The following is a 26,586-nucleotide window of genomic DNA, read 5'->3' as shown; positions in this document are numbered from 1 at the left end:
GAATTTATATTAAATAAACACCTACAGTTATAGATATTTTTTAAAACATAACATTTTAATCTTCACTTCAATCCATGAAAATTCCACGAATACCACGATGACTTGTATTTTAGGTGCGTTACTTATCCCTACTGCATCAGACAGTTGAACATTTTTCTTTTCATCACTGTCCACTTTCTCAAGACTTTTCTTTTTCATCGACGTGGTTTACTCAAGATTGTCCCGTTTGATCCAACATTATACCAACTTCTTGATAATTCAGATTCAAGAATTATCCGTCTACTTCAGAATAACAGAACAATTTCTGCTGGAGTGTAACGTCCCACGCTTATGCTACGAGGCTCAGGGAGACGTTATGATGATCATGAGCGAAAATGCTGTAATGAAGAAAGTGAGGGAATCCCGAGCAAACATATATAATATGTTTACTCACACTGCCCACTTGACGAAGGTGGAATCAAACTAGGGACCCCATGCATCGGAGTTTAGTTCTACCACTGAGTTATCGCAGTCCAATATGCCTACTTCTCTACCATAAAAATAGTTACCTACATGAGAAACACCGTGTTCGTGGGTTTTCCAGGATTTTTCAGTTTCCTCCTACAAGAAACGCACGCAGGAATTTATTTCGGAGATGCTCCAAGTTCAATACGAGGACAAATTGTATTAAAACATGTAAAATTGTACCTAAAATTAGATAAAATTTACATAAAAGTAGCGATTTCGGGGAAGGTCCGGAGCTCCAGGAATCACCCCCTACCTTCCACCTTCTTCATTACTGCGGGGGAATGCGACAGTTTGTGCCCCTCATAAATGTGCTGAAACTCCACTGCTAGGATTCAATTCAGATTGGAAACAAGGTCACAAACCATGCAAAAACTGCCAAGAAACGTACGTCCACATTTTCATTACACCATTATTATCCATCTCTATCACTGTCTCTCTTAGCCTTGGAGCACAATTCTGGGACGTTGGGTTAAAAAAAAAATAAATGAAATCTTTGAGTTTTACTTCCCACAGTTGTGTTGGATAGGCTAAAGGAGACGATTATGATGAGAATGAAAAAAATAGTGGAATGAAGAAAGTGGGAAGAAATGGGAGAACCCCGAGAAAACCCATGCACACTGTGTTTATCCACCAGCAAGCCCACTTGCCGCGAGCTGGAAATCCTGGGATCAAACCAAGGGCCTCATCGCACCAGAGGTTAGCGCTCTACCACTGAGCTACCGCAGCCTCTACGTTAAATCAAGAGCAAATGCGTACAGTACTTTGTCATAAATAACCAGCAAACGCGTGTCATTAAAACGATTATTTTTAGTGAAAGAACGGAGGCGCCAATCTATGCTAGGTGATCAGTATAAAGCACCTTTGTATTACAATTCCATAATAATAAATCACACTTTTGTAACGCTGTTTCTAACTACACAGATGACTTATGTATTCTTTGTTTCCGTACATAAGCTATTTTGCACATTATAACGAATGACGAAGGGTGTAAAACATTGACATGCCTCCCCGTTCTATTGTAATATAGAAAACAACGTGTCTTACGGGGCTCTAACCCGCCTTCACTTGTTATTGCTGCACTCGCTATTATGTAAATTGAGTACTGAGCTTTGATACATAAAGAGCCAACCTGACTGCTATAGCCTATATAACCTGTATGAGGGGGGGGGGGGTCAGCGTTCTACACTACAGTAGGCCTACTTTTACTATACTACAGTATACTACAGTAACTTTTAGTCTATGGTAGTGTTTACAATTCACCCAAACTTACGTTCGAAAGTTGATATGTACGCTGCTCCTCGCCGCTGTCACATGACGTGTATTCATACGCCACCTCAGCTGCATCACCTACTGCGTACTCATATCCATTCGCACTCTGCTACAGCTGAAATCCTTTATCTCCTTTCCTGAATAGTAATTAAGCCCTAATAATATTACTCCCTAGTAAAACATAGTAATATTATTTCGGTAAGATTGTTATCGTTGTTTTTTAAATCATCTATGATATTGAAAATCACGCACTATTCCATTCTCATTTTTAAGAAGTGAGAAAATCTCATAAATGGGAACCTGAAAATTTGCCTTTGGAAATAATGAGACACATTTGGAAATAATGAGACATTTTTCCTCAAATATGAGTAAACATTACTTATTTTGTTTTGAACATGCATTTTTCTCATTTCTGAGCAAGAAAATTTTTAAGAGTTACTACGTCAGGCGCAGTGGAACAGCAGTGTCCAGTGGCTGCAGCAGACGGAGGTAGTGTAAAATGGGAGAACTCTCAGATTTTCAAACAGGTCAAATTGTTGGTGCGCGGTTATGTGGAGTGAGTGTGACGTCAGTGGCTACTGTGTTAGGTGTGTCGCGTGGGACAGTGTCGAAGGTGATGACGGCCTACACAACACACGGGAAAACCACATCGGGGAAGCGGAACAGTGGGCGGAAGAAAATCATGAGTGACAGGTCACGCCGCGTATTAAAGCGCATTGTCACGCAGAACCGCCGTGCCACTGCGGAGCAAGTGACGGAGGAACTCAATCAGCACCTCCCCCACCCAGTTTCGACAATCACAGTCCGCCGCGAATTACATGACATGAACTTACGGGGTCGTGTTGCACAGGCCAAACCGCTCATCAGGGACCATAACGCTTTCGCACGCCGCAAATGGTGCCGCGACCATACAACTTGGACCGTTGAGGACTGGAAACGTGTGATATGGTCGGATGAGTCATCCTTCACCCTATTCCCAACCACGGGCCGTGTTTATGTGTGGAGAACGCCCAAAGAAGCTCATTATCCGCCCAACTGTGAAACATGACGGCGGCTAGGTGAAGCTGTGGGCCGCCATATCATGGTTTTCATTGGGTCCTGTGGTCACACCTAGCGGACGAATCACTACCAACGATTATGTCGCAATTTTAGGAGACCACTTGCATTCTATGGTCCGGATGTTGTTCCCGGACAATGACGCCATCTTCCAGGATGATAATGCACCCATTCACACAGCTGACGTTGTTGAAGCGTGGTTTGAGGAACATCGGGATGAAGTTCAACACCTCCCCTGGCCCGCCCAATCCCCACATCTCAACATAATTGAACATCTGTGGTCCGTCTTGGAAACACGACTCCGGCGATGATTTCGACCTCCATCCTCTCTCACAGAACTGGCCGATGCCCTGCACGAGGAATGATGTAAAATTCCACTTGCTACCATTCACGACCTCTATGCCTCCATCACACGTCGCATCAAGGCTGTTCTGAAGGCGAAAGGTGGCCCGACACCATATTAACCTGGTAAGTTGCAATTTCGTTCAGCTGTTTCCATTTTTCTGATCACCATCTGTACATGTATAACAATAATGCAACAAATTTTGAGTAAACGAAATTTCAGTACATTTTGTCAATATTCGAGACAAGACCGAGATTTTCGTGACTGAGCTTGTTCTCGTCTCGAATGCAAGTGTCTGTCTCAATCTTGGTATCACCTCGAGCAAGTCTCAATATCTTGATTGTCAGTCTCGTCTCGATTTATAATACTGTCTGGATTTCGTTCTTATCTCGAAATTTCGATACGGTACCTAAACTAGTCCCGGTTTCTGTACTATTCCTAGAGCCGAGCCTCACCAAGTATTTAATATTAGACAATAGGCTACTTGCCTATCGATAGGGATGCACGCGAGACGAGACGAGAAATGGAAAAGTCTCGTCTCATCTCGCAGCCTCAAATATTGGTCTCGTCTCGCGTCTCGTCTCGTCTCGCAAATGTGAAGTCTAGTCTCGCGTCTCGCATAAAATTTTGAGTCGCGTCTCGCGCGAGACTTTCTCGCATGGTCTCGCAGTCTCGCATATATTCTGGGTCAAAATTTTGCAATGTGTTATTCTATGACTGTTAATGAATGATGATGTGATATTCTGTCCGAAGGCAGGTATTTGACCTAAAAGTCCCTTGCCAAGGTAAATTCATGGTGGTTTGCCATTGCTTTCCATGGGATGAATGTTCATAACATCCTAAGGAGACGGAACCTAGAGTTCAACATGGTATCCGAACTTGTGTCCTCTCCGCTCCAAATTAAAAGAAATGTTCTGCTGGAATTTGATTGCTGGACCATTAATTTTCGTCAAATTAATAGCATAATTTACGGCAAAACCAGCATAAATGGTTACTGGATCCAACATTGTTTTCCAGCTTAGAGGTCTCCAGCAATATTTTCTAGTATGCCATTCGGGCACATTTTTGCCCCGAAAGAAAGTCGCCAATGTAATTAGGATATAAAGAATATAACGTTTCCGTATATGTTTTTCTGAACTCATTGAACCAAACCCGGATGCTTTTACTATATCTATATGTAAATTTCTTCTTCTTTATTTATCTCGATTTCAACCATGTCTTTGCCTGCTTCTGGTCCGAGGAATGCTCTAACGTCACAATATCCAAAATTGACACGGATTGTTCCCTTAGAATAGGTTTGAACTTTCTTTTCAGAAAGTTCAAACTCTCTAACATTAAATTTGTGGGAGCAGCAGATAAAATATAAAAATACGTTACTTGTGTAGGAGAATAGTGCTGCCATCTATTGTCACCTATCTCCCTTTACACCAACCACCAAGGAATAACATTACTAGTGTCAACGGACTTGTGGATAACGCAATATGTTAACAATTGCGAGAATCCAAATATCCAACAAATTATACTTGATACGAAAACAGCTGGGGGCCGCGGTGGCTCAGTGGTAGAGCGTTCACCTCTGGTGCTTGGGGTCCTGGGTTCGATCCCAATCCCGCCAAGTGAACTTTGTGGTGGACAAACACCGTGTGCGTGGGTTTCCTCGGGGTTCTCCCGTTTCCTCTCACTTTCTTCATTCCACCATTTCAATCATTACTCAGCATCACCGTCTCCTTTAGCCTAACCGTCATAACCCCGGAGGTAAAACTCAAAGATTTCATTTCATTTCATTTACCAAAAAAGCTTTCTGGATCAATTTTCAGATCATACAGTTGAACTAACTGCAGTGTTGCCAGAATTCGCATTTTATCAACTTTCGCTTTCAACTTATATAGTGTTGCCAGATCTAGAAAATAAATTTACTGACAGATATAGGGCCATTCCTACCATCTCCCACCAAACCTATAGGGCCATCCTACCAGACCAGTGTTTGAATTATACTTCCGAACTAGAGGGGGATGTTTTGATAAATATATGGAAAGAAAATACTAATTTCACGTAAAAATATCATGTTATTTCTGCGAGCCGGGTCGTGGATAAACTTTGACGAAAGGGGATTTCCCCGCCATCCCCCAACATTAATCGGTAGTAGTAATGTGAAAAAGACAGAAACAACAGAAATATCACATTTCAAAGCAATAGGGAGTCTTATTCGCTTTTCAGACCAAAAACAGAAGTTCATGTATTCGTGCGCGCCCGCGTGTATGTTTTTGTGTCGCAAAATAAAGTCCTAAATCGATGCTGTAATAAATTTCCAATTTACAAAGTTTTTCTTTTTTAATGATGTTTAGAAATTAAAGAAGGCTTTAATTCTGAAAATCAACCTTGAATAATAATAAATCTCATAAAATGTCTATTGCCCCAATCAATTTTTTGTTCCTGGAGGCATTAACGCTCAACCTAGAAAAGTCAATAAGTATAAAATCACTAAATATGCAATTAAATGTAATTCATAAATGTTGCGAGACTGCGAGAAGTCTCGCGAGACTTCTCGTGCGAGACTTAACCGAATCTCGTCTCGCATGGTTTAGTCTCGTCTCGCGTCTCGCATAACATTTTCAGTCTCGTCTCGTGTCTCGTCTCGCAAATGCGAGACGAGACGCGAGACGAGACGAGACTTCTCGCGTCTCGCGTGCATCCCTACCTATCGAATTTTGTTGAGATCCGGCCAGTAGTTACCAAGAAATAAAGTACCACGTATAAGGCGAGCCAAGACAAGCCTGTTTCTTTTTAAGCTTGGCCAGCAGATACAACAATTTTTAATCCTTGGAAATGAGCTATTTACACACCAAATTTGGTTCAAACCTGGCAGTAGTTACCGAGAACTAAAGTACCACATACGGACACACACACACACACACACACACACACACACACACACACACACACACACACACACACATACATACATACATACATACACACACACAACTAGAGTGAAACTATAAGCCTCCATATGCTTACGCCGGGAGCTAAAAAATATGAAAGTCGTATTTCCATCATGGAACATTCATAAGAAAAATATCAAAGACTTGGATATTCAACAACAAAAGAGCGAAGCAATTTCTAGTTACTAATAACAGTAGTTACTCAAGTTACACAATAAATATTGGACATTAAATATGATTCCAGTGAGTCAATTTTTATAATACAATTAAATTAATGCGTGTTCACATATTTGACCTCTTCAAACCTAGTTTATTTCTACGTTTATTTAATAAAATAATCTCAGACTTCACACGACTTTGAATTTACATCTTACAAGACCATAACGAAATTTAAAGAAATTTCATTGTACGCAAATTCCATCAAAGTATGATTTTAACGAATGTTCTGCTATATTCTTGGAATATTCTGCTATACACAAATAGGTCTACAGTGATGTCTACAGTATGTACTATATGAATAGATATCCCATCTCTGCTTATAATTAGTTTTGACACGAAATTCTAATCACACACTGCAATTACTTTACACCATCGTGTAATCTTCGGCGAGTTGATGAAATACCACATAAATTGATCTTTTTTCTTCTTTTGATCCAATTACTAAATCAAATATACATAAATGTTTAATTAAATTGCTACTTCTCAACAAGTCTGTTTGATTCTTTCATTTTACTTTATTTTTTTTAAATTAAACATTGCATGTAACAATTTAGTAATGAATAATTTCAGAATTTCAAAATCAGTTGCATTGGAAAATATATATGGGAAGTTCAGTGTGCTGGACATTGATGTAGGGATTCCAGATTAAATTCCAGACGGGGGTACATATAGTTCGCTCCTACGTTAAGATGTGGGTCCTCGCCTCAAGTCACTTTGATCCTAAAAGGAGGCTTTAATGTTCAACAAACAAATATCCATTTAAATTGTTGCACACAACAGAAATTTTGTTGCTTATGTTGCTAACAGTTATCACTGTTTTCTTCTTTTTCTTAATATCATTGATGATTAATAAGAAGTATTATGTGCATAACTATACATAATAGTAGTACATGCAAACTAATATGAGATATGTGTCAAAAAGCTCATTTAAATAAAAAAAACGAAATATTGTGTCAGGTTCCACATGTGCATTTGCTTCGATTCGTTTGCTAGCTTTTGGTATATATATGATCTTATCAGTAATCGATTCTTTGCTTTCCTGTAGTACTAAATAATAATGAGTGCGGTTCATGATTCTATTTCCGACACAAATGATCTTAAAAATTCCTTAGTGGTTATGCGGTTAGCGTACGTTTCTTCGGCGCTGAAGACCTGGGTTTGATTTCCAGTGGGAGTTTGTGGTTTGGATCCCGCGTTAGGTACACGTCTCATAATATATATCCTCGCTGCTGAAAGAGACTTTAAACCCCGATTCTACAACAACAAATGATCTTAACGTTTCTGAAATTCATTATGTGAATTCTGAAAATTTATGGGCATGTAGTATCGTAATTGTCAAGTCAAAGCGATAATTCATACAATGCCGTCATTCAATTCCACAAATGCCAATAGAATTGAAATTAAATACAACCAGTGAACAAGATTATAACTGCTTTTCTAGGATCAAAAACTTGTGTTTTTGGTGTATTTTTATGGAGCCGAGAATAACCACATCTCAGCAGAAGTGAACTTTTCAAAAGAAATTGTTGACACTTGTAATTCGCGTTGACAGGTGTTGCTGTTGTGAAAGCAACTCAGGATATTTTGTTTATATTTCATTAATTAGCTCATTTTTCCTTTAAAAAGTGAAAACACTACACAAGGAGCAGTTTATTCTTAGGAGTGAGTTCTATTTCGGCCTTAAAAACAACTATTCAGACGATTTCCAGAGGTGTGCGCGGATATATATATATATATATATATATTATAAACTATCATACGCATCCGTACTGCATCCGCAAATAATGAAAAAAGAAATAAACAAAACTTGTTTGTTCTAGGACAATTACGATTCCTAAAATAGCTTAACAATTGTAAATTCCTCCTTTACAGTTTCGTGAATGCCTGTAATACAATATCAATAAAATTCAAGCTAAACATTCAGTACTACCTCTTTCTATCGTGAGTCAGCTACGTTAAATAAAACATGAAAAAAAATCATGCAAACAGAAACACGAAATCACTGAAAGATATACGAATTACTGAAGATCCCTTCAAAATGAAGATTTTTGAAAGAAAACTGTCAAGCTAGTAATACCTTATCTGTCAATTAATTAATTTTAGAGCAAATCTTTTTTCTTTTGTTTTTTTTCCTAACTTGCGAAACACAAGTAACTTTGTTCAGAACGCAAAGGTAAAATTGCGGTTAAAAAAAAAAAAAAAACTTTATAAAATTAGCCATCTCACGCAAACTGCCATAAAATCAGATTAGCACTTCATATTTATTATAGGGTTTTTGAAGCAAAGAAAACTACAATATTTAACAAAACTCAATTTGTTTTGAAGGTTATTTGTTTTGAAAGAGTAATGGCACTTTATTACAAGATGTAAATAATTAATAGTTTTTAGAAGAACGATCACTAAAATTCTTGTCTCATGAATATCCGCATTTTTATTAGTCATTCGCACAGGAACTAAAAATATATCTTCAAAACTGTAATGATGCGGATGTATCCGCGCATACCTCGTAACAAATTTCTTCATATTTCGTAAATAGATGTTTCATTAATAACTATAATGTTTATTTTTGGGGATGAGTTTTCTTTGGTCGATGATTCCTTCGAAAACACGTATAACTGTGTTCGTAATTCACTAATAAAGGTTTCAGTTATGAGTGCAGCTTAACGTGATTTAGTGTAAGAAATTGGAGCGAGAAAGTTTAGTCCGGTGAGCCGTACCTTAAATATATAAAATATTTATTTATTTATTTATTTATTTCACCATGTGTGCCCACTCATTTGTTCACAAGATTCAGCAGGCCAGATGAGAACTCTCGGCCATTGAAAATGGCTTGATTCTCAACGATTCAAACAGAGCAAAACAGTAGTGATGAACAAGCTGAGATTGAGGTATCGGATTTTTTGTGTGTAGCGCAGCATTGGCCAAAAGAGAACTACGGTGGAAAGTATGTCTTTGAAATTCTAGGAAAAGTGGTCGAAAAAGTGGGATGTAAGCCAGGTAGCAACTGAACATTTGTGTTAAGTGTGTAAGTTATACAAGATAGTGATTTTAATTCGGAACGTAACCTGTATGGTAGAGTGTTGGATGTCACAAAATTGAAATTTCACGGTAGTATTACTTTCATGGATGACGTCAGGAAATTTTAAGGCAGGTATGTTATGCATGTTGGGGAGGATGGGCATTCTTAGTGTGAGATGTATTAAAAACACAGAAAATCCAAAGAAAATCTAAAGTAACAGTTGCGACTAAATCGAAAAAACGAAATCCATGTGTACAGGTTTGGAACAAGTAATGCAATTGATAATAAAATAATTCTTATATTTTACATACGATTTTATGCAAATATTTGCGGATGCACGTGTGGTTATATTGAATACAAAATTTAACGTTCTCTATGCATTGTAGGATCGTAAAGATGATTGATGATGAACACAAAATAATTGCAGTGAAACAATCAGGAACCACATATTAAAAGGAAACAAGGTGTTAATTTATTATGTAGTCAAATCAACTGGTGAAATCCTCACATCTAAACAATAAAAAAAAAGTATATATGAACACAAGGCGAAAAACGCATTTTTTTCAAACTTACGGGATGCCGAAATCGAGAAAATTGTAACTTTGAGGCTGCTTACCTTAAAAACTAGGAGATATATCAAATGCGGTTAAAGAGCTATTAGAGAAACCAGTACTCTCTGTATCTTAATACCTATGTTTCAAAGTTGAATTGTACCGGCGCATATGATTCTAGAGAGAGAGGTGGAAGAGCGAAATCTATACCGCAGCTTCCTGTATAAAATCCGTTGCGCAGATACGTCACAACTCTGAAATATGGTTATTTAAACAGACAGTATACTAGTTCCTCTAATACTTTTTAAATCGCTTTTGATATATATCATAGTTTTGGAGCTAGGCAACCTCAAAGTTACAATTTTCTCAATTTCGGCATCCCGTAACTTTGAAACAATGCGTTTTTCGTCTAATGTTTATATGGATTTTTTATTGTTTTGGGTGTGAGGAATTCACCAGTGGATTTTGGCTGCATAACAAATGAACACTCTGTATATATGTTGTAGACATAATACACGTTGTATGTTGTATACGTGGTCCTACAGCTTAAGCCGGAGTCCAAATCACATAAGCTCTCATCAGGAACCAAACCCGTGTACTCGAACCATGTCACGTACGTTGTTAAATCTCAACAAAAGAATATGGCTGTATGTTTCCGAACTCGGGCACTTACTTTTTGCCAAGTCAGCGTTTGATATCATAGTGTATGCAACATAATTCCCTCCCTTTTTTCGGTATTTGAAACAATATGTTGGAATTAGGTCAAAAAAAGAGAGATATTCCATCCAGGGAGGTATGCAGGGATGGGAGTCCGAATTCCCTGAAATCCCGACTTTTCTATAAATTTAGTCTAATGTTAGGAGTAATTTTACAAATCTGAATATAATTTATCCTCATATTGAATTTGGAACCTAAAAAAGTTGAACCCCCGAAATGAGTTTCTGTATACGTCCCTGATTCCAGCATATTTGTTACTTTGAAGTAGTAACGAGATTTCTTCCAGTTGAATGTCCGGGGAACAGTCCATCCAGGGAATAAAGGGAAATCACTCTAAAAAGTGACGAAAGAACATAATGTTATTTTCTTAAAATCCTTAACGCTTTATACATTCAGAGTAATTACTGCATCCTCTGAATATTTGTTTCCGAAAACAACATTGACTCTATCAATGCTTTTCAAAGAAAAAAAAGAAAGAAAGAAAGGAAAAAAAGAAAAGAAAAACAACTAGGGTATATTTCTAATATTTTTCTTGTTATATTCACTAAGAATTGAAGTAGTTCAAGATGAGTTCACTATATTGAAGAATGTATCTCTATGGTATCCAGAACTTTGCGTTCAAATTGCTATGGTTATTTCAAAGATCATTTATTGAATTTAATTAAATGAAATGTTTGCCGGCTAGTCCAGAATTCGTTTTTCTAAGTCCTGTCTTGCAGATTTCAATATATTAGCTCTTCTTAACTATTTCGAAATACAGCTGCTGGCTACCGTCATACATCTCTCCTAAAATCGTTAGAACTATCAAATGAGCATGCTGCCGTCTACGAAAGTGCATACTAACTTCAACGTGAAGTAGTTCATGTAGAATTCGCTAGATGGTACTATCTTAACTTTTGTTATAACTGTGTATCGAGGAAAATGTTCCCGGAAAGCCACATTGGTTTATCTAAGTCGTTTACTAACAAGGAAAGCTATCCAACTCCTCGTCGAATATCACATTGAAACTTGCACAAGTGGAAGGACATATTGAAAGATGGAAATATGCTAACTCTTACGATTCGCAACGTCTTTGAACCGGAAGTAGAATGATTGTTCTCCCATAGCCCCTGAAAGTTATGTACTCTGGTCATACATGCCAGAATGTGATACACTGGAACCTGTTTTCTCACGAAGACAAATATTACAAATTCAAGATAATAACAGTCGGTGGTGATTGGGAATACGATACACGATCCTAAATTCCAAACGAAGACGTTTACCCGGTGGAGAAAAGGGACACGCTGAAACCACAGCTCAAAAATGGCTTTCTATGATTATTATTATTGTTATTAGTATGACTATTATTATTATTAGTACTAGTTGTAGCAGTAGTAGTAGTAGTAGTAGTAGTATGATTAGTATTATTAATATGAGCAGTATGACTAGTAAAAATAATAATAATGAGGAAAAGAAGACAACAAATGTATTGTTGGGCCCGTTGGTGTAACCAAGGTGTTCGGCCCGTCTTGAGTGTACTCTAGCACTGCTATATATATGGCCACTCTTCTAAATCCGTTAGGTTGTGACAATAACAAAACAGAAACCTTTGCCTTTTGAACTTTTCACCCTCCACGACGGTTGCGATTGACAATGTATCCTTTCTCTTCTAGGACACGCAATCCAATGGCCATGGTCATTCTATGGTCCATTGGTCATTCGAAGTCACACTTATACTAGGTCACACTTATACTCACACTTATAAGGTCCGTTGTGTAACTCTGTGAGAGACTCTGCAACAATTTGTTTAACTTCAATACCTTGCACTTTTAAACGTATTTTTTCTGTTTTGTTATTGTCACAACTTAACGGATTTAGAAGAGTGGCCATATATTTTCTGATGTAGGTTGTATTGACATTTTGACCAGTTGCCCGTTTGCACAGGGTCATCATAGAGAGTTGAGATTTGTTCTATCTTCTTTTATTTAACAATAGCTTTCATACAATATGCTACTTGGCCCCCGGTTCTATTTGCCAATTTTGAGTTTGACCCCGCCTGGGACCTTGCGAGTGCCCCGGGGGCAACATTTTTTCATTCAAAAGGTGGTGGGCTCCCAACACTAATTTGATATGTATTCGCTGAGTTTCCTTACCTGACCGTTTCCGAAAAATCTGACCCGGAAGCTGACTTTGTAATGTATAGTATGGAGCTCAATTTCTAACTTTTCACGCTTATATCTCCGCAACGGTTGCGATCGAGGATGTATCACTTTTTGTGTTATGTTCTTTTGCTACAAGGTATCCAACGACCATAGTCTCGACTCGAAGTCAGAGTTGCACTTGGATAGGTTCCCTCGTAAGTGATCAAGCATGTGCCGCTGGACCATCTCTAAAAAATCTAATTTTTTCATGAATGTTTATCCTATATCAGGGTATTTCAAAACTACAATTAATCAATTTTTACATCCCATGGCGACACAGCGGCTGCCGCCATTTTGCATTTTTTTTTCGATTTTAGGCGTTTGTTGTTTCGGATATATCAGCGTGTATTTGTCCTACCAAATTGAAAATTGCTGGACATCTCCAACTCGTGCAGACCTCTCACTTGAAGGTGTTAAATTACGGTCTACAGTAGCAACATTTTTGGACATTGAAGACATGTTTGGGAAGAAGAAACAACTAACGTAGAGATCTGAATTTGTATGTACATGTAGTCCGGCGTTATAAGTTAATACACAAAAATTTACAGACTTGTAGCCGCTCCCAAAGAGCTGAAAAAATCGTAAAATTGGGGAATTATGCTAATTTGTCATGTTTCACTGCCCAATATCTCCAATGGGCCTGGATGAAAAAATCTGAAATTTTGGGAATAGTTAGTCCTGTAGCATACCATAACACACAAAATGCGTTTTGTGTTTTTGAGCAAAAGGGAGTCAAAGTATTAAGTAATGACATCATACTCGAGGAGGTGTTTTGTTCAAAATTCAACTGGAAATTTGTTGTTGTGAAGTAAATTAGGATGAATGGTTAGTCCAACCAAGACTCTCAAGCGCGTTTATTTCCTCTAGTTGTAACACTGTCTTATCACACCCAGAGCCGTGCCGTGGAAAAGCAGCGCCCGAAGCGAGAGTATACGAAGGCGTCCCCATGCATATATTCCAAGTAATTTTTCCTTTCTTTTGCCCATTTTTCTCTCGATTTTTCGCCCCCCTTACTACAGCACCCGGGGCCCAGACCTCTGCATCAGTTGTTTTCTCTTCCCAAATATGTTTTCAATGTCCAAAAATGTTGCTACTGTACACCCTGATTTCGCGCTCTTCAAGTGGTTTTAGGCAAAAGTTTTGAGAGATCGAAGCTTTAGCTCTGCACGAGTTGGAGATGCCCAGCAATTTTCAATTTGGTAGGACAAATACACGCTGAGATATCCAAAGCAACGTAAACGCCTAAAATCGAAAAAAAACGCAAAATGGCGGCAGCCGCTGTGCCGCCATGGGATGTTGTAAAAAAAAAAAAAAAAAAAAAAAAAAAACAATTAATTGCAGTTTTGAAGTACCTTGATACAGCTTAAACATTCATGAAAAAATTAGATTTTTTTTAAAAAAAAAGGTCGAGCGGCAAGTTTTCTTTTTTTTCTCGATCACTTTGCATGGATTGATCCTTTATCAAATCCTTGATGAATTTATTATAGATACTATCCGCAGTATATTAATATTTTTACCTACATTGCTTTTTATACATATGAAGTAAACAACTGAAATTATCTGATGAAGTATGTACACTCATGTCCAAAATGATTGTCGCATATCTATAACTGTCTTCTTGTAAGAATATAATTTGATGTTTCTGGGCACTTTTAATACTGATACTTTTTGTATAATCGGGAAATGTATATTTGCGGTAAATTTCATAGGAAAAGAATTATAAATACGAAAATTAGAATGAGTAAAACAAAATCTTGCTAAATGAAGAAGAAAGTTTTATTTTCGTTGTATTATTCTTATTTACTACGTTTTTGACATGGAATTTGCCACATACATGTCTTTGCTGATTATACTCATATTAACATTATAAGAAATACCGGACGAATTCGTTATCAAATTATATTCCTAGAACAGCATGTTTATTGACATGCGACAATGATTTTGGATATCAGCCCTCATTATGTACACAATACAAACAGAAGTTGAAGCAGTTCTTTGACAATTCGGAAAGTTCGGAGTGCACTATTATTGAGGATACTTAAATTAAAATTAGGAATAGCCTTAAAATTTCAGCAAAAGAAAAGTTGGAGCACGTGGAAATACACGGGCAAAACTGCGTTTCTACAAAATCTGAACAATACAACTACACAAACGCTGGCATCAGGCGGGAAACTTCCATGACTGTTAAACAAACAAACAAAAAACAACCAAAAAATGTGATTTTTGAAAGCTAAACTTACTTTCTTAATGAACTTATAGATAATCGTAAAAACAAAAACATTTGGAACATGTATGAGGGCATCAATGAATTTCAGAAAGGCTATCAACTTCGCGTTTATATATTATAGAAAGCCGACGGAACAGATAACATTTTGGAAAGATAAAAAAAAAGCTGGGGATTTGCTTAACAGACAGCCGAAAAAACTGATGGTCATGGAGAAAAGGAAATGAACACTGTAAAACTAAATTCCAGAGCCTAATCGAACAGAAATAGAAATCGCTAAAGTTCTGAAGAAATTAAAGATAAATAAGATTAAAGATAAATTAAAGATAAAAGAAATTAAACATAAATCTCCGGATGTTGATGAAATTCCTGCTGAGTTAATTGTAGTTGGAGGGAAAAATTGTGGAAGAAGGTACACAACCTTATTCTCCTTGTCTGGAACAAGAAGGATTTGCCGCAAGAGTGGAAAGAATCAATCATAGTTCCAATTCAGAAGAAAGGCGACAAAGCTGATTGTAATAATTACCGAGGCATCTCTCTTCTATTAACAGCGTATTAGCATCAAACATTTTATTAGCAAAATTACTCCATATACAGATGAAATTATTGGATATTATCAGTGCGGGTTTAGACGAAATCGATCAACTAACGACCAGATGTTTACCATTCGACAAATACTCGGAAAGAAATGAGACTACAATATCCCGATACATCACTTATTCATTGATTTTAGAAAGGGTTACGAGTTCGTTAGAAGGGAAACATTGTACAAAATGTTTACAGAATTTGGAATACCGAAAAATCTTAGATTAAATAAGATGTATTTAAATGAATCCCAAAATAAAATCCGAGTAGGAAAATTCTTGCCCATGAGCTTCAACGTCAAGAATGGCCTGAAACAAGGAGATGCGTTGTCACCATAATTATTCAACTTTGTTCTGGAGTACGCTATAAGGAATATTAAAGATTTCAACCAGAGCCTAGAGTTGAAAGGTATTCAAGTTATGGGTATGCTGAATATGTAAATCTGTTAGCGATGATAGAAGACTAATAGAAAGAAATACAGATGTTTTATTAAACTCTTGCAGGGATATCGGTTTAGAAGTAAATTTAGATAAAACTAAGTACATGGAAGTTCGTCGGGATCGTAATACTACAAATTATGGAAGCGTCAAAATATCAAATAATATTTTCGACAAAGTGGATAATTTCAAATATCTACACTGAGAAAAAAAATTGTAGGTGGCATACTTAAAAAGATAGGTTACATGCGTAATTCCTGTAGTTTTTGGACTTAACGTACACCAGACGTATAACTGAAAACGCATGTTTTATAATACTTTCTGTATAAGTGTTCCATCTATACGTACTTTCTGTATGAAACAATGTAGGCGGTCAGGATCTCACATACAAATGGACGTATATAGCATATAGCTGACGAAGGTAACATAAGTATATACATGTGATATACGGAAAACTGTTAGATGTCATACATCCTGCAACGGCATGATGTAACATCAAACGGCAGTGCCTATGTATCATACGGATAACGTATGCTCCGTATTGATTTCTATAGTAAGCAAGAGGATACCGTATATTTGTACAATATACCGCTGTCCGGAGAACGGATTTTTCTCAGTGTAGGATCAGTACTAACAGATCAAAACCATATCCAGGAAGAAATTAAATGTCGACTGGAACCAGGAAATTCGTGTTATTACTGAGTTGAAAATCTTTTATCGTCGCAAATTCTGTCAAGGAATTTGAAGCTTAAAATATGCCTGTTGTGCTGTATGGTTGCAAAAGATGGTCGCTTAATCTGAGGGAAGAACACAAACTGAAAGTATTTGAGAATAAAATTCTGAAACGAATATTTCGACCCAAGAGGAACGGAGGGTGCGAATGGTGGAAATTGCATAATGAGGAACTGCATAATTTATACCGTTCAACAAACACTGTTATGGTCATCAAGTCTAGGAGACTCAGGTGGACAGGTTATGTAGCCAGAATGAAAGAAAATGAGAACGCCTTCAAAGTCTTAACTGGAAGACCAACCGGAAAACGACCATTAAGAAGACCTAGGCGCAGATAGGAGGATGGTATTAGATGGTGTATAGTAATACAAAGTAGAAACTGGATCCAATTGTCTAAGGACGGAATTCAGTGGAGATATTGTGAACACGGCATTGAGCCTCTGCGTTTCGTAGGCCGTATACTTAGTTAGTTAATTATTATGCTTACATCAAAATAAATAAGAAATTCTAAATATTCAACGACATGGCTGATGAACCGTTTCTTCCAAAATGTTTTCTCGCTCACATGTTCATAAACATAAACAGAAAAAAAAGTTGAGTAGAAATAGCAAGACAGGTGAGTTATTTCGGTGTTACTAGGGTAAAAAATAGTTCGATAACACAATAACTTATTTGTTTCCATTTCAAATATTACCTTCTGCGTGCTGAAGCAGAATTTAAGGTATAGATAAGTAAACACAATAAATGAAATAGTGCAATCAAGGTACTCATGTCAAGGCGAGGCGGAACTCAAATTGTAGCGTAACGACTTAAGAGGAAATCCTAATGCATAAATTAGTTTTATTTATCTGTAAATAGTTGCATTACACCTTATGACAATAGACCTCCCGCGTGGCTATATCACCATCATATATGCCTTTTGAATTGCCGATCCAGTTTCAAATCTTCATGAATAAACCAGTGGTGCCCACCCCCCCTCATGTCCATGACGCACCCCCCCTCAATTGCCTATCCGTAGGTGTTCTTCCATGAAAAAAAATCTTTTCGATTAATTTTTACACCCTCTCAAACATATTTATATAGATTTTTACCCCCCCCCCCAATATTTCAATGACGCAGTTTGCGTCATAGCCCCCCCTTGTGGGCACCCCTGAATAAACTTCAATCCAAACTTTTTGTTTCCTGTGAAAGTAGTAACATTATTCTTAGTTTCGTCACGTGAGTACAAATAGATTTATTTATTATATCTGGGTATCTTTCCAAGTATATATTTCTTTAATTGTACTTTCCAGAAATTATGTCATCTCGCGACTTGAAATATGTTGTGATTTTTGATATGAAATGAAATTAAACTGAAACATTTTAAGTTTCTTAAATACGTCACCAACATAAAACTACATCTAACCATAGGAAAAAATATAATAATTCTATTTTTGTTTACACACTTTCAAGTCAAACACTTGGTTTCTGTAGTACAGCATTTTAAGGTTAGTGTAAAGGGACAGGTTTTGCCGATAGATGTCACTACAATCATCGTATCTCTCCCATGTATTTTTCACCTTTCATGAAAATTTACAATTTCTTTTACAAATTTCAACCTAGAGTGTTCAAATTTTTAAAGAAGGAACATCATAACCTATCAAAGGGAACAATCCGTGCCGATTTTTTATTTAGAATTTTCTTTATTGTTGAAACAGTTCCATTGTTAAAGATTTAGATAACCATTTCAACAACCAAGCGATTTCAACAATGAACAAAATTCTAAATAAAAATCAACACGAATTATTGCCTTCGATAGATTATGAAGTTCCTTTTCTAAAAGTTTGAAGTCTCTAGGTTGAAATTTGTAAGAGAAATCGTGAATTTTCGTGAAAGGTAAAAAAAATATATGGGAGAGATACGAAGACTATAATGCCATCTATTGGCAAAACTTTAAACCAACCTTAAACCAAACAGTTTGTTCAAAGAGATTTGTAGTTGGCTGAAGAAGCCTTCTTGATAGAAAAAAAAATGTAAACCATCCCTCGGCTATTATTATTATCTTATCCAGGCTATCTATTACTCATTTAAAGGCTTTGTTCTCAGAACCGTGGAAGCAATATTTTGTGAATAAGTCTTGGAAAAGATGCTTAAAAGATGTAAAAAAAAATAAATAAAAAAAAGCCTTTGAACAAACTCTACAATTCTGAGTTCATAGGTGTTCATGGTATGGATGACCTTTTGTGTTTGTATAATGCTGCGTATCATGAATTTTCGTTCCTTTTCTATGAGAAGTGTTTTTTACGTAATTTCAAATAGAAAGTCCAATTAAAACCAGTTTTGTTCTCTTAAGATATGCACGCTATTTGCTTTTAGAACATTGACAAAGATTTCCATTTGTTAACTTCTACGGTTTTATGAAACCGTAAATGAACACGTGTTCGTGGATGTGTAGTCGATGCTTTTCTCAGTATGTATGGCATTGTTATTTCAGACACTGCCAGATTTTTTTTTTTTTTTTTTTTTTACCTCTTTCAAACTATACCGTACGAGTCGAAGACAGTCGCTACTCTTTCGACTTTCTAGAAATTGCCAGCTACTCGTTCTACTGTATAAGTCATGAAACCACTACAGTAGTTTCAATACATTTAAAAACTATTAACTGAAGATTAAACAAAATGTAGTATGATTGATTTACAATTATAGTCTAACCTCGACCAGGCTAGCCTAACTTCTCTGAAGTTAGAAAGGAAGCTAGGTGTCTATGCGTCGCTCGAGAAAACTTCCTCTGAACCAAGTTTCAGTTCGACAGCCCTGGCCTATGGTCTCTTCCAAACTTTGATCTCTTTTATGGAGTTACTTCGAAGTATGCCAAGTCAACGGTGTGGATTTGTATACTGGACAAACATACAAACACAGATACCTACAAACTTTCCTTTTTATATATAAAATTCGTCGTATTTGATTATCTCATTTTCCCCATAGTGATAGGTTTAAACTGTAAATAATGGAGGTTCTAAAGGCGTCAGTGGCTAGTATTCGTTTAGAGAAATAAAAATTGACTTTCTTGTAACCATAATTCCAGTAGTAACAAAACTTTTGAACATTCTTTTTTATTAAGTTTTACGTCCCACGGTTTTGCCGGCTAGGCTAAAGAAGACGGTAATGATGAATAATGAATGAAATGGTGGAATGAAGAAAGTGGGAAGAAACGGGAGAATTTCGAGAAAATCAACGCACACGGTGTTTGTCCACCACAAAGTTCACTTGGCACGAGCTGGGATCGAACCAGGGACTCCATGCACGAGAGGTGAACACAAAATACCTATACCACTGAGCCACCGTGGCCCAACTTTTAAACATTGCAGTCAAATGAATTGACGCCTATAAATTCTGTCAAATTTATCTTGTATTGTAAGATTTTGTGTATTTTATGTCACTTTTTGGCTTCTGCCGTTCAACGAATGCAACTCTGTTCTAATGTAGCCCTCTTCTAGGCTGATACTGAATAGCCGCACTACGTCTACATTTTGGGATATGTATTAATTAAACTATTATTTCTGGCGTAAAAAAAAATGGTGATATACTACAGTTGTCTTTGGTTGTGAGCCTAGCTTGGTGATTTGCACTGCACAATTTGGTTGATAAATTTGGTAATCATGAAGGACAAACGCGTTGGAATTATGAATGTCGTGTCTCCAGAGAAGTTTTCTTCATGGGTGATACGACTTAAACTGTGGATTGGAATTTCTGGTCTTGAGGATTTTTTTGTGTCTTGGAGTAGACACATTTTTTGTTGTAAGTATAACAAAATTGTAGCATGATCCACAATTATAAAGCCCATTTTTTTTTCGAGTATCCATACAAGCTGACTGTTCCATCCAGAAAGTCGCTTCCCGTTGTTTAAAGTCCTGTGTTTTTCTTCAAGAAACCACTTGCTGTTACCTACTTAAGAATACTCCCGTACTCGTCCTATGTGGCTACTGAAACGAGTAGCATCATAAATGGTGTTAAACAACACTACCAAATTCTTCTTCCAGGCTCCATAATTGTCCGTCTGCGGGTGGTGGAGCATCTGATGAGAAGCTTGTCTCTCCAAATGCAGTTGGGTGAGTCGCAGTATTTTCATAATCCGTACTAACATGGCTAGTAGTTGCGGGATATCCCCTAGCATTGCTCGAACATGTAGAAGTCTGGAAATATCGTCAGTTATCTTCAGTACTTGTATGCCCGAGGTATGCTGCACACTAATACATACATATAGAACCTTCATCATAATTCTGCGTTGATATGACTCTTGAAACTTAACGCGGAACATCGCACGAACACTTGAATCTCTATAATTTCCAGCGTTTGTTTCTTTGCACACAGACTTCTTGCTTGCACTAACTTAAATTGCTTGAGCTTATTTCATTGCTTAAAAGTCTCTGCTTGTTTCTGCTTTCCGTATCACAATACCGGTTAGTATTATATATTACTACCATCTAATGTTCACTAATAAACAATTCCATGTACTTGTAAAGGTATCAAAAATGTCAAATTTAATGTGAAGGTTGCTTTGGATTAGACGTTTGTGCTTTTGGGAGTGTAGTTCGTCCTCAAGTTGTGTGCGACGTTTATCCCAGTAATCGCCTTCGTATTCTGTGTAGTAAATATATATATATATACATATATTATAGTTAGTCCCTAAATTCCAGTCAGAGGTGAGCTTTGGAATTCCCATAGTACTTCCTGTCCGAGCTTTGTTGTAGTGTCTCCTAGAGGTGTAAGCAATTCTGTGCTACACTGTGTTGTAAGGCATGTTGCGTATTATATTGTAGTTACTGTGGTGAAGTACCTATTTCGATATTGATCAAGAACCAGATGTTTCGTATACAGTTTTGCACGCAATGCATTAAGAAATTTATGCTAAATTATAAAGACTTGTTTCACTGTACAATCTTTGGTGTTCGATGTTCTTTTACAGGATTCGTTTTTTTGACTTCATTAGGTTAAAAATAATGTGTGATTTAAAAGTTCATCTGTCATTGTTGGTATATATGCAACCTATTTTGTCTATACTTACTTCTAGGAAACATGTTCGAAGATACATTGAAATATCTACAATACTGCTACAACAACTGCTCCCGAAACAATAAATATGATGTCTGTTACGCTGTAGATTTCTAGGATAATGCACTTGTGCCATGTACTATGAAACTCGTGCTTGACACTTAAAAATTATGAGTTGTATTTGGAAGTATCTAACAGTTATATTGCTGCATTTACACAAGTCACTAGTGAGCACAATTGTTCAAGTTTGCTTTTGTAATTGGTAATTGAGTAAAAAAAAACATTAGAGCAAGTGAAGAATACAGGGTGGAACATTTATCTTGTTATGCCCTTGTAACTTATAAACTAATGATCAGAAATCGCTAAAATTGTGAACGTTGCAAATACTGGCATAGAAACATTGTCCAGTTTTTTTCTGTAACACCACATGGTTAACAGTATTTCCAATCCAACATAAAGTTAGTTTCTTTTTTAAAAAATAGCACTAGGTCAGTGTGTTACATATTTCAAATCAACATGTAAAAGGAAAACATCTAGTACAACACTTGTTATCCAGTATTACAAACTAAGGATGTTACAGTATGACAAATATTCAAATTTTGGTGAGCTCTACAGTAGTAATAACGCAAAATGAGGCAGACGGGGCAATGCACATCTACAGTACTATAGTTTTTAATTCTATGAGAATGACGTGACTGATTTCGAATGAATACGAAAAAAAGCTACAAAGAATTATTATTATTATTTACTTCTTTCAAAAACTTCGAAAAAAAAAAAACTCTTTAGATAATTACCTTATCCAATTGCATAGATCGTTTTAAATATATGTCTGAAGATCACAGTGCTGTTTGCAGCAATTTGATATCTCAAACCGTTTTCGAGGTATGGTAAATAAACTGTTAAAGTTTGCAACAGTGCATAAACTTATGTAATTCCGATAATTTGTTGTAATAATTACATCTATTCAAAAAACTATTGTTGTAATATTATAGAAGTAAACCACATTTTATTTTGAAAAGTTCTCACAGATACGTCATTATAAGCAATATATAAAATTTTACATTATATATATTTCTCGAATGGTTTGAGATTTCAAATTGCTATAAACGGCATTATGATCTTTTATGTTCGTTTAAAATTATGCGCGTAATTCGATGTGATATTTATCTAAACACTTTTTCGAAATAAAGTTCTTTGAAGAAAGACAAATTTTCAGTTCCTTGTGGCATTGTTTCTACTTGTTCGAAATACGTCATATGATGGCCACAGTACTCGACAATAATGTACTTTGGATGTGTATTACCCCATCTGTCTTACTTGTGTTATTACTGTTGTAGAAATCTCCAAAATTTGGTTAAGTTTCGATGTTTGTGGTTCTGCAGCGTTCTTAGTTTGCAACATTGTATGACGAATGTGGTATTATTGTATTTGTTTTCTCTCTCTTCTTACATGTAAATTTTAAATATGTAATAACCTGACGTAGTTTCGTTTGAAGAAACGCAACTTCAGTCGTAACGACATTATTGTTTGGTTAACAGTATGGTATCACAGAGTATGCCAAACGATGTCCACCGCCGATTTTTGCTTGGTACACTATTTCGGCGTCTTTTGTCCATCAGTTTAAAAGTTGCAAGAGCGTATCGAGATAAATAGTCCATTATATATATATATATATATATATATATATATATATATATATATATATATATATATATATATATATATATATATATATATATATTATGCTAATCCACAACTATCATGACACGATTAACATTTAAACCTAAGACTTAAACGTGCTTTAACTATGATATAATATGTAATGGAGATTAACAATGATAGAATAATGAGCTGATCTTTGATGTGAAACATTTTCAGTGCAAATTTAACTCACCCTAGTTCTTTGTATTCGGTGACGGAAACGTAAACAAGAATTTTAGAAATGACTAAAAAAAATGGATCAATAGATTGCGTCTTGGCCAAGAATTTTAGGAAATAAAATCTTTAAGTTTTACGTTCACGTTATCCCAGTTAGGCTAAAGAAGACGGTGATGGTGATAAATGAATGAAATGGTGGAATGAAGAAAGTATGAGAAACGAAACAAAAAACAAGAAAACCCATGCACACGATGTTTGTCCACCACAAATTTCACTTGGTGTGAGCAAGGATTTTAGAAATGATCGAAAATGTACCAAAGATTGCGATCTTGGCCAATAATTAGTTTTTGGATCACGGGTCACAAAACTTTTGAACGGCCCCGAAATCGAGTTTCATACTTTCATAGTGAGTTGAGTGGCAGTTTGAGTTTGGCTACACTATATGTAGTTCTCCAAGTATAAGGTGTACAAGAAAATTTTTGATTGAAATATATTGGATCTTTTGATCCAAAAAGATATAAACGATAACGCTCGGTGAGTAAATAATCTTGCTTTTGGATGAATATTATGTTTCTTCTCAAAGCTGATTCTTTGTAGAATGTGGGTCTATAACTCACCATGTATGTGCTCGCACTAATTTCCAGACCAAAGATGGGATGCTAATTACAAAGTCAAAAGAGAACCAAAATACTTCGTTGAAGATCCAATACGCCTTCCTTGAAACTCAATATGCTGAAATTGTATTCCCGATAACCATATGTTACACAAATAAAACAGCCTATATTCATTAAAACGTTTTATGTCCGCCATATATCGCTACATAATTCACATGTGACTTTCTTACACTTGTACTTCATAATATTACACACGTTTTTTTTTAGGTCATTAAATTCTGTTTTCTTTTTAATTTTATTTAAGAAATGCGAAAAGCACTAACTGCAACTTAAACGTCGAAGCTTTTAGGTGTTTTCTTATAAAATATCGTAATCATAAACTACATTCGTCTGTTTCACCTGCCATTTTATTCCTTCCAAATGTGTACTTGGTTGTGAAAAATCTGTTATGTCATGTTTTCAATCAATCTCCTCAAGAATCGATTTGTAAACATCGAAACACCTAGTAGATTCGGCTTCGTTTTTTAAACCATTTTAAATTAACATTATTATTAAATGTACATGCACATGTGCTGCTAATGGTATACTTATTATGCAAATATTAGTCATACCATATATTTTTTTCGCGACTGTTTTAATTTTCGTTATGTAGTATATCATTAAATGTTATACCATATCATTAATTAGGTATGGTATATCATTAATTAGGAGTACAAAACATTTATTCTTCAGGAAAAGACTCGATTAATTTTACAGAAAATAATATTTGGAGCGCATGAGCCCACCATGGGCGTCCACAATGGTTGAAGTGTGGCAAACCATTCGACTGCGACACATTGTCAAAGCTAGTCAACCGTAGCTGGGAGAAGTTTCTAGTGTACAACGTGTTGTTCAGTCATGTACCAGAAGTGTTCAGTCGGTGAGAGATCTAAGCTTTTTCGTGGCTATATGGTTAGCGTACGCACCATCGACGTGGGAGACTGGGTTCGATTCCTCGATGGAAGCTCACGTGGTTAGATTCCCACATTAAACTCTTGGCCTACATGTCGTATAGCACAATGCTGAAGGGAAGTTTATCTTCAACCACGGTAAGTAATACAATGAATGTGCCGGCCAAGGAAGAAGAGGAACATCGTATCCACTCAAGAATGACGTTGTATGCCACGTGCGTTCGCTTGTTATCCTGTTAAAAAAATATATTTCCACGCAGGAATTTAGTAAAGAGACCAGAACCACATCCACATCATTTTATTGATGTACCGTTAGCTATTCAAAGATCCATCAATACGTATTAGACTCGAGCGAACACGAAATCTAATTCCACCGAATATCCATGGTGCCAGATCCGTATGTCAATGCAAAATGCAGGCTTCGTCCAGCTTGTTGCCATGGTAATGCCATACACACATTATGATACTGCAGACAGAAGCAGTTTTCATCCGAGAAGAGGGTACCGTGCCATTTAGCTCTCCATCTGCGACGTCGTATCCGTGCATGCCTATTTGTGCAGTCAAGACCGCCACAGCAATAGACGCCGTGCAGACATGATCCACCCTGTTAGACGCCATTGAACTCTTCGTGGAGACATTTTCCGCTGTAAAACAATCCTTTACACGTGCGCCAGTTTTACAAGATGTGGCTGTCCAATTCGTCGTAGCCATAGACACAAGTCCATTCTTTCGGTCTGTGGTATGATGCGATCATTGGGATCTTGCAAGTTGTTGTGTATTGTATTCCTAGAGACATCGATTCCATATTTGCATTACTGTGTTCGCATTCCGTTCAACCTGGCATCCGTATCACGGAAGAATAGCTTGCAGTTAGAACAATTTGAAATGTCACATTAAATTTCCGCAAGATTAATGGCAACTATATTCCATAAACCAAAATCATATATATTTTTTCATTACTTTGTATAGATCAGTTTCATAGAAACATATGATAGTAGTGAGATTTGATGCACTTCCCTCTGCAAACGAATTTCCAGAACTTGATCGTGCCTTTAATATTCGGCAGGCAATATTTAGTTACCGTACCTAAAATGGTGCTAACAAATAGTAGCAGATCTCAAGGGAAGTCGCGTCAGTAAATATTTAAATTTTATCGCTACAAACTAACACGGGAGGGTCCCAGAAGTTGTCGCTAAAATGTGATTGCCGCATTTCACATCTGATAGAGCATCATGAGAAATGAACATGAGCAAAATTTAAGGTGCTATGGACCAGAAGATTAGGAGCTGGGGAGCTTCAAAATTTGAACATCCAGAAAATTATATAATGTAA

The 26,586-nt window shown here is 36.5% G+C and overlaps 1 protein-coding gene across 4 annotated transcripts in view; it reads left to right on the top strand.

Annotated features, from left to right (window-relative positions):
* CaMKI (Calcium/calmodulin-dependent protein kinase I) overlaps positions 1–26,586 on the top strand; it is an 815,424-nt gene that overhangs the window by 606,938 nt on the left and 181,900 nt on the right. For 2 of the 4 annotated variants that reach the window (XM_081762890.1, XM_081762891.1), the window contains exon 3: positions 20,801–20,869. The exons of the other annotated variants lie outside the window; for them this stretch is intronic. In XM_081762890.1, the coding sequence (XP_081619016.1) occupies positions 20,801–20,869 (69 nt within the window). The remainder of the gene's footprint in view (positions 1–20,800; positions 20,870–26,586) is intronic. 4 annotated transcript variants of the gene reach the window in all.

This window comes from Thermobia domestica, chromosome 6 (genome assembly GCF_964235325.1).
Source record: "Thermobia domestica chromosome 6, izTheDome1.hap1.1, whole genome shotgun sequence".
NCBI lineage: Eukaryota > Metazoa > Arthropoda > Insecta > Zygentoma > Lepismatidae > Thermobia > Thermobia domestica.
Note: the sequence above shows the minus strand (reverse complement) of the source record. Positions and strands in the feature narration are given on the sequence as shown.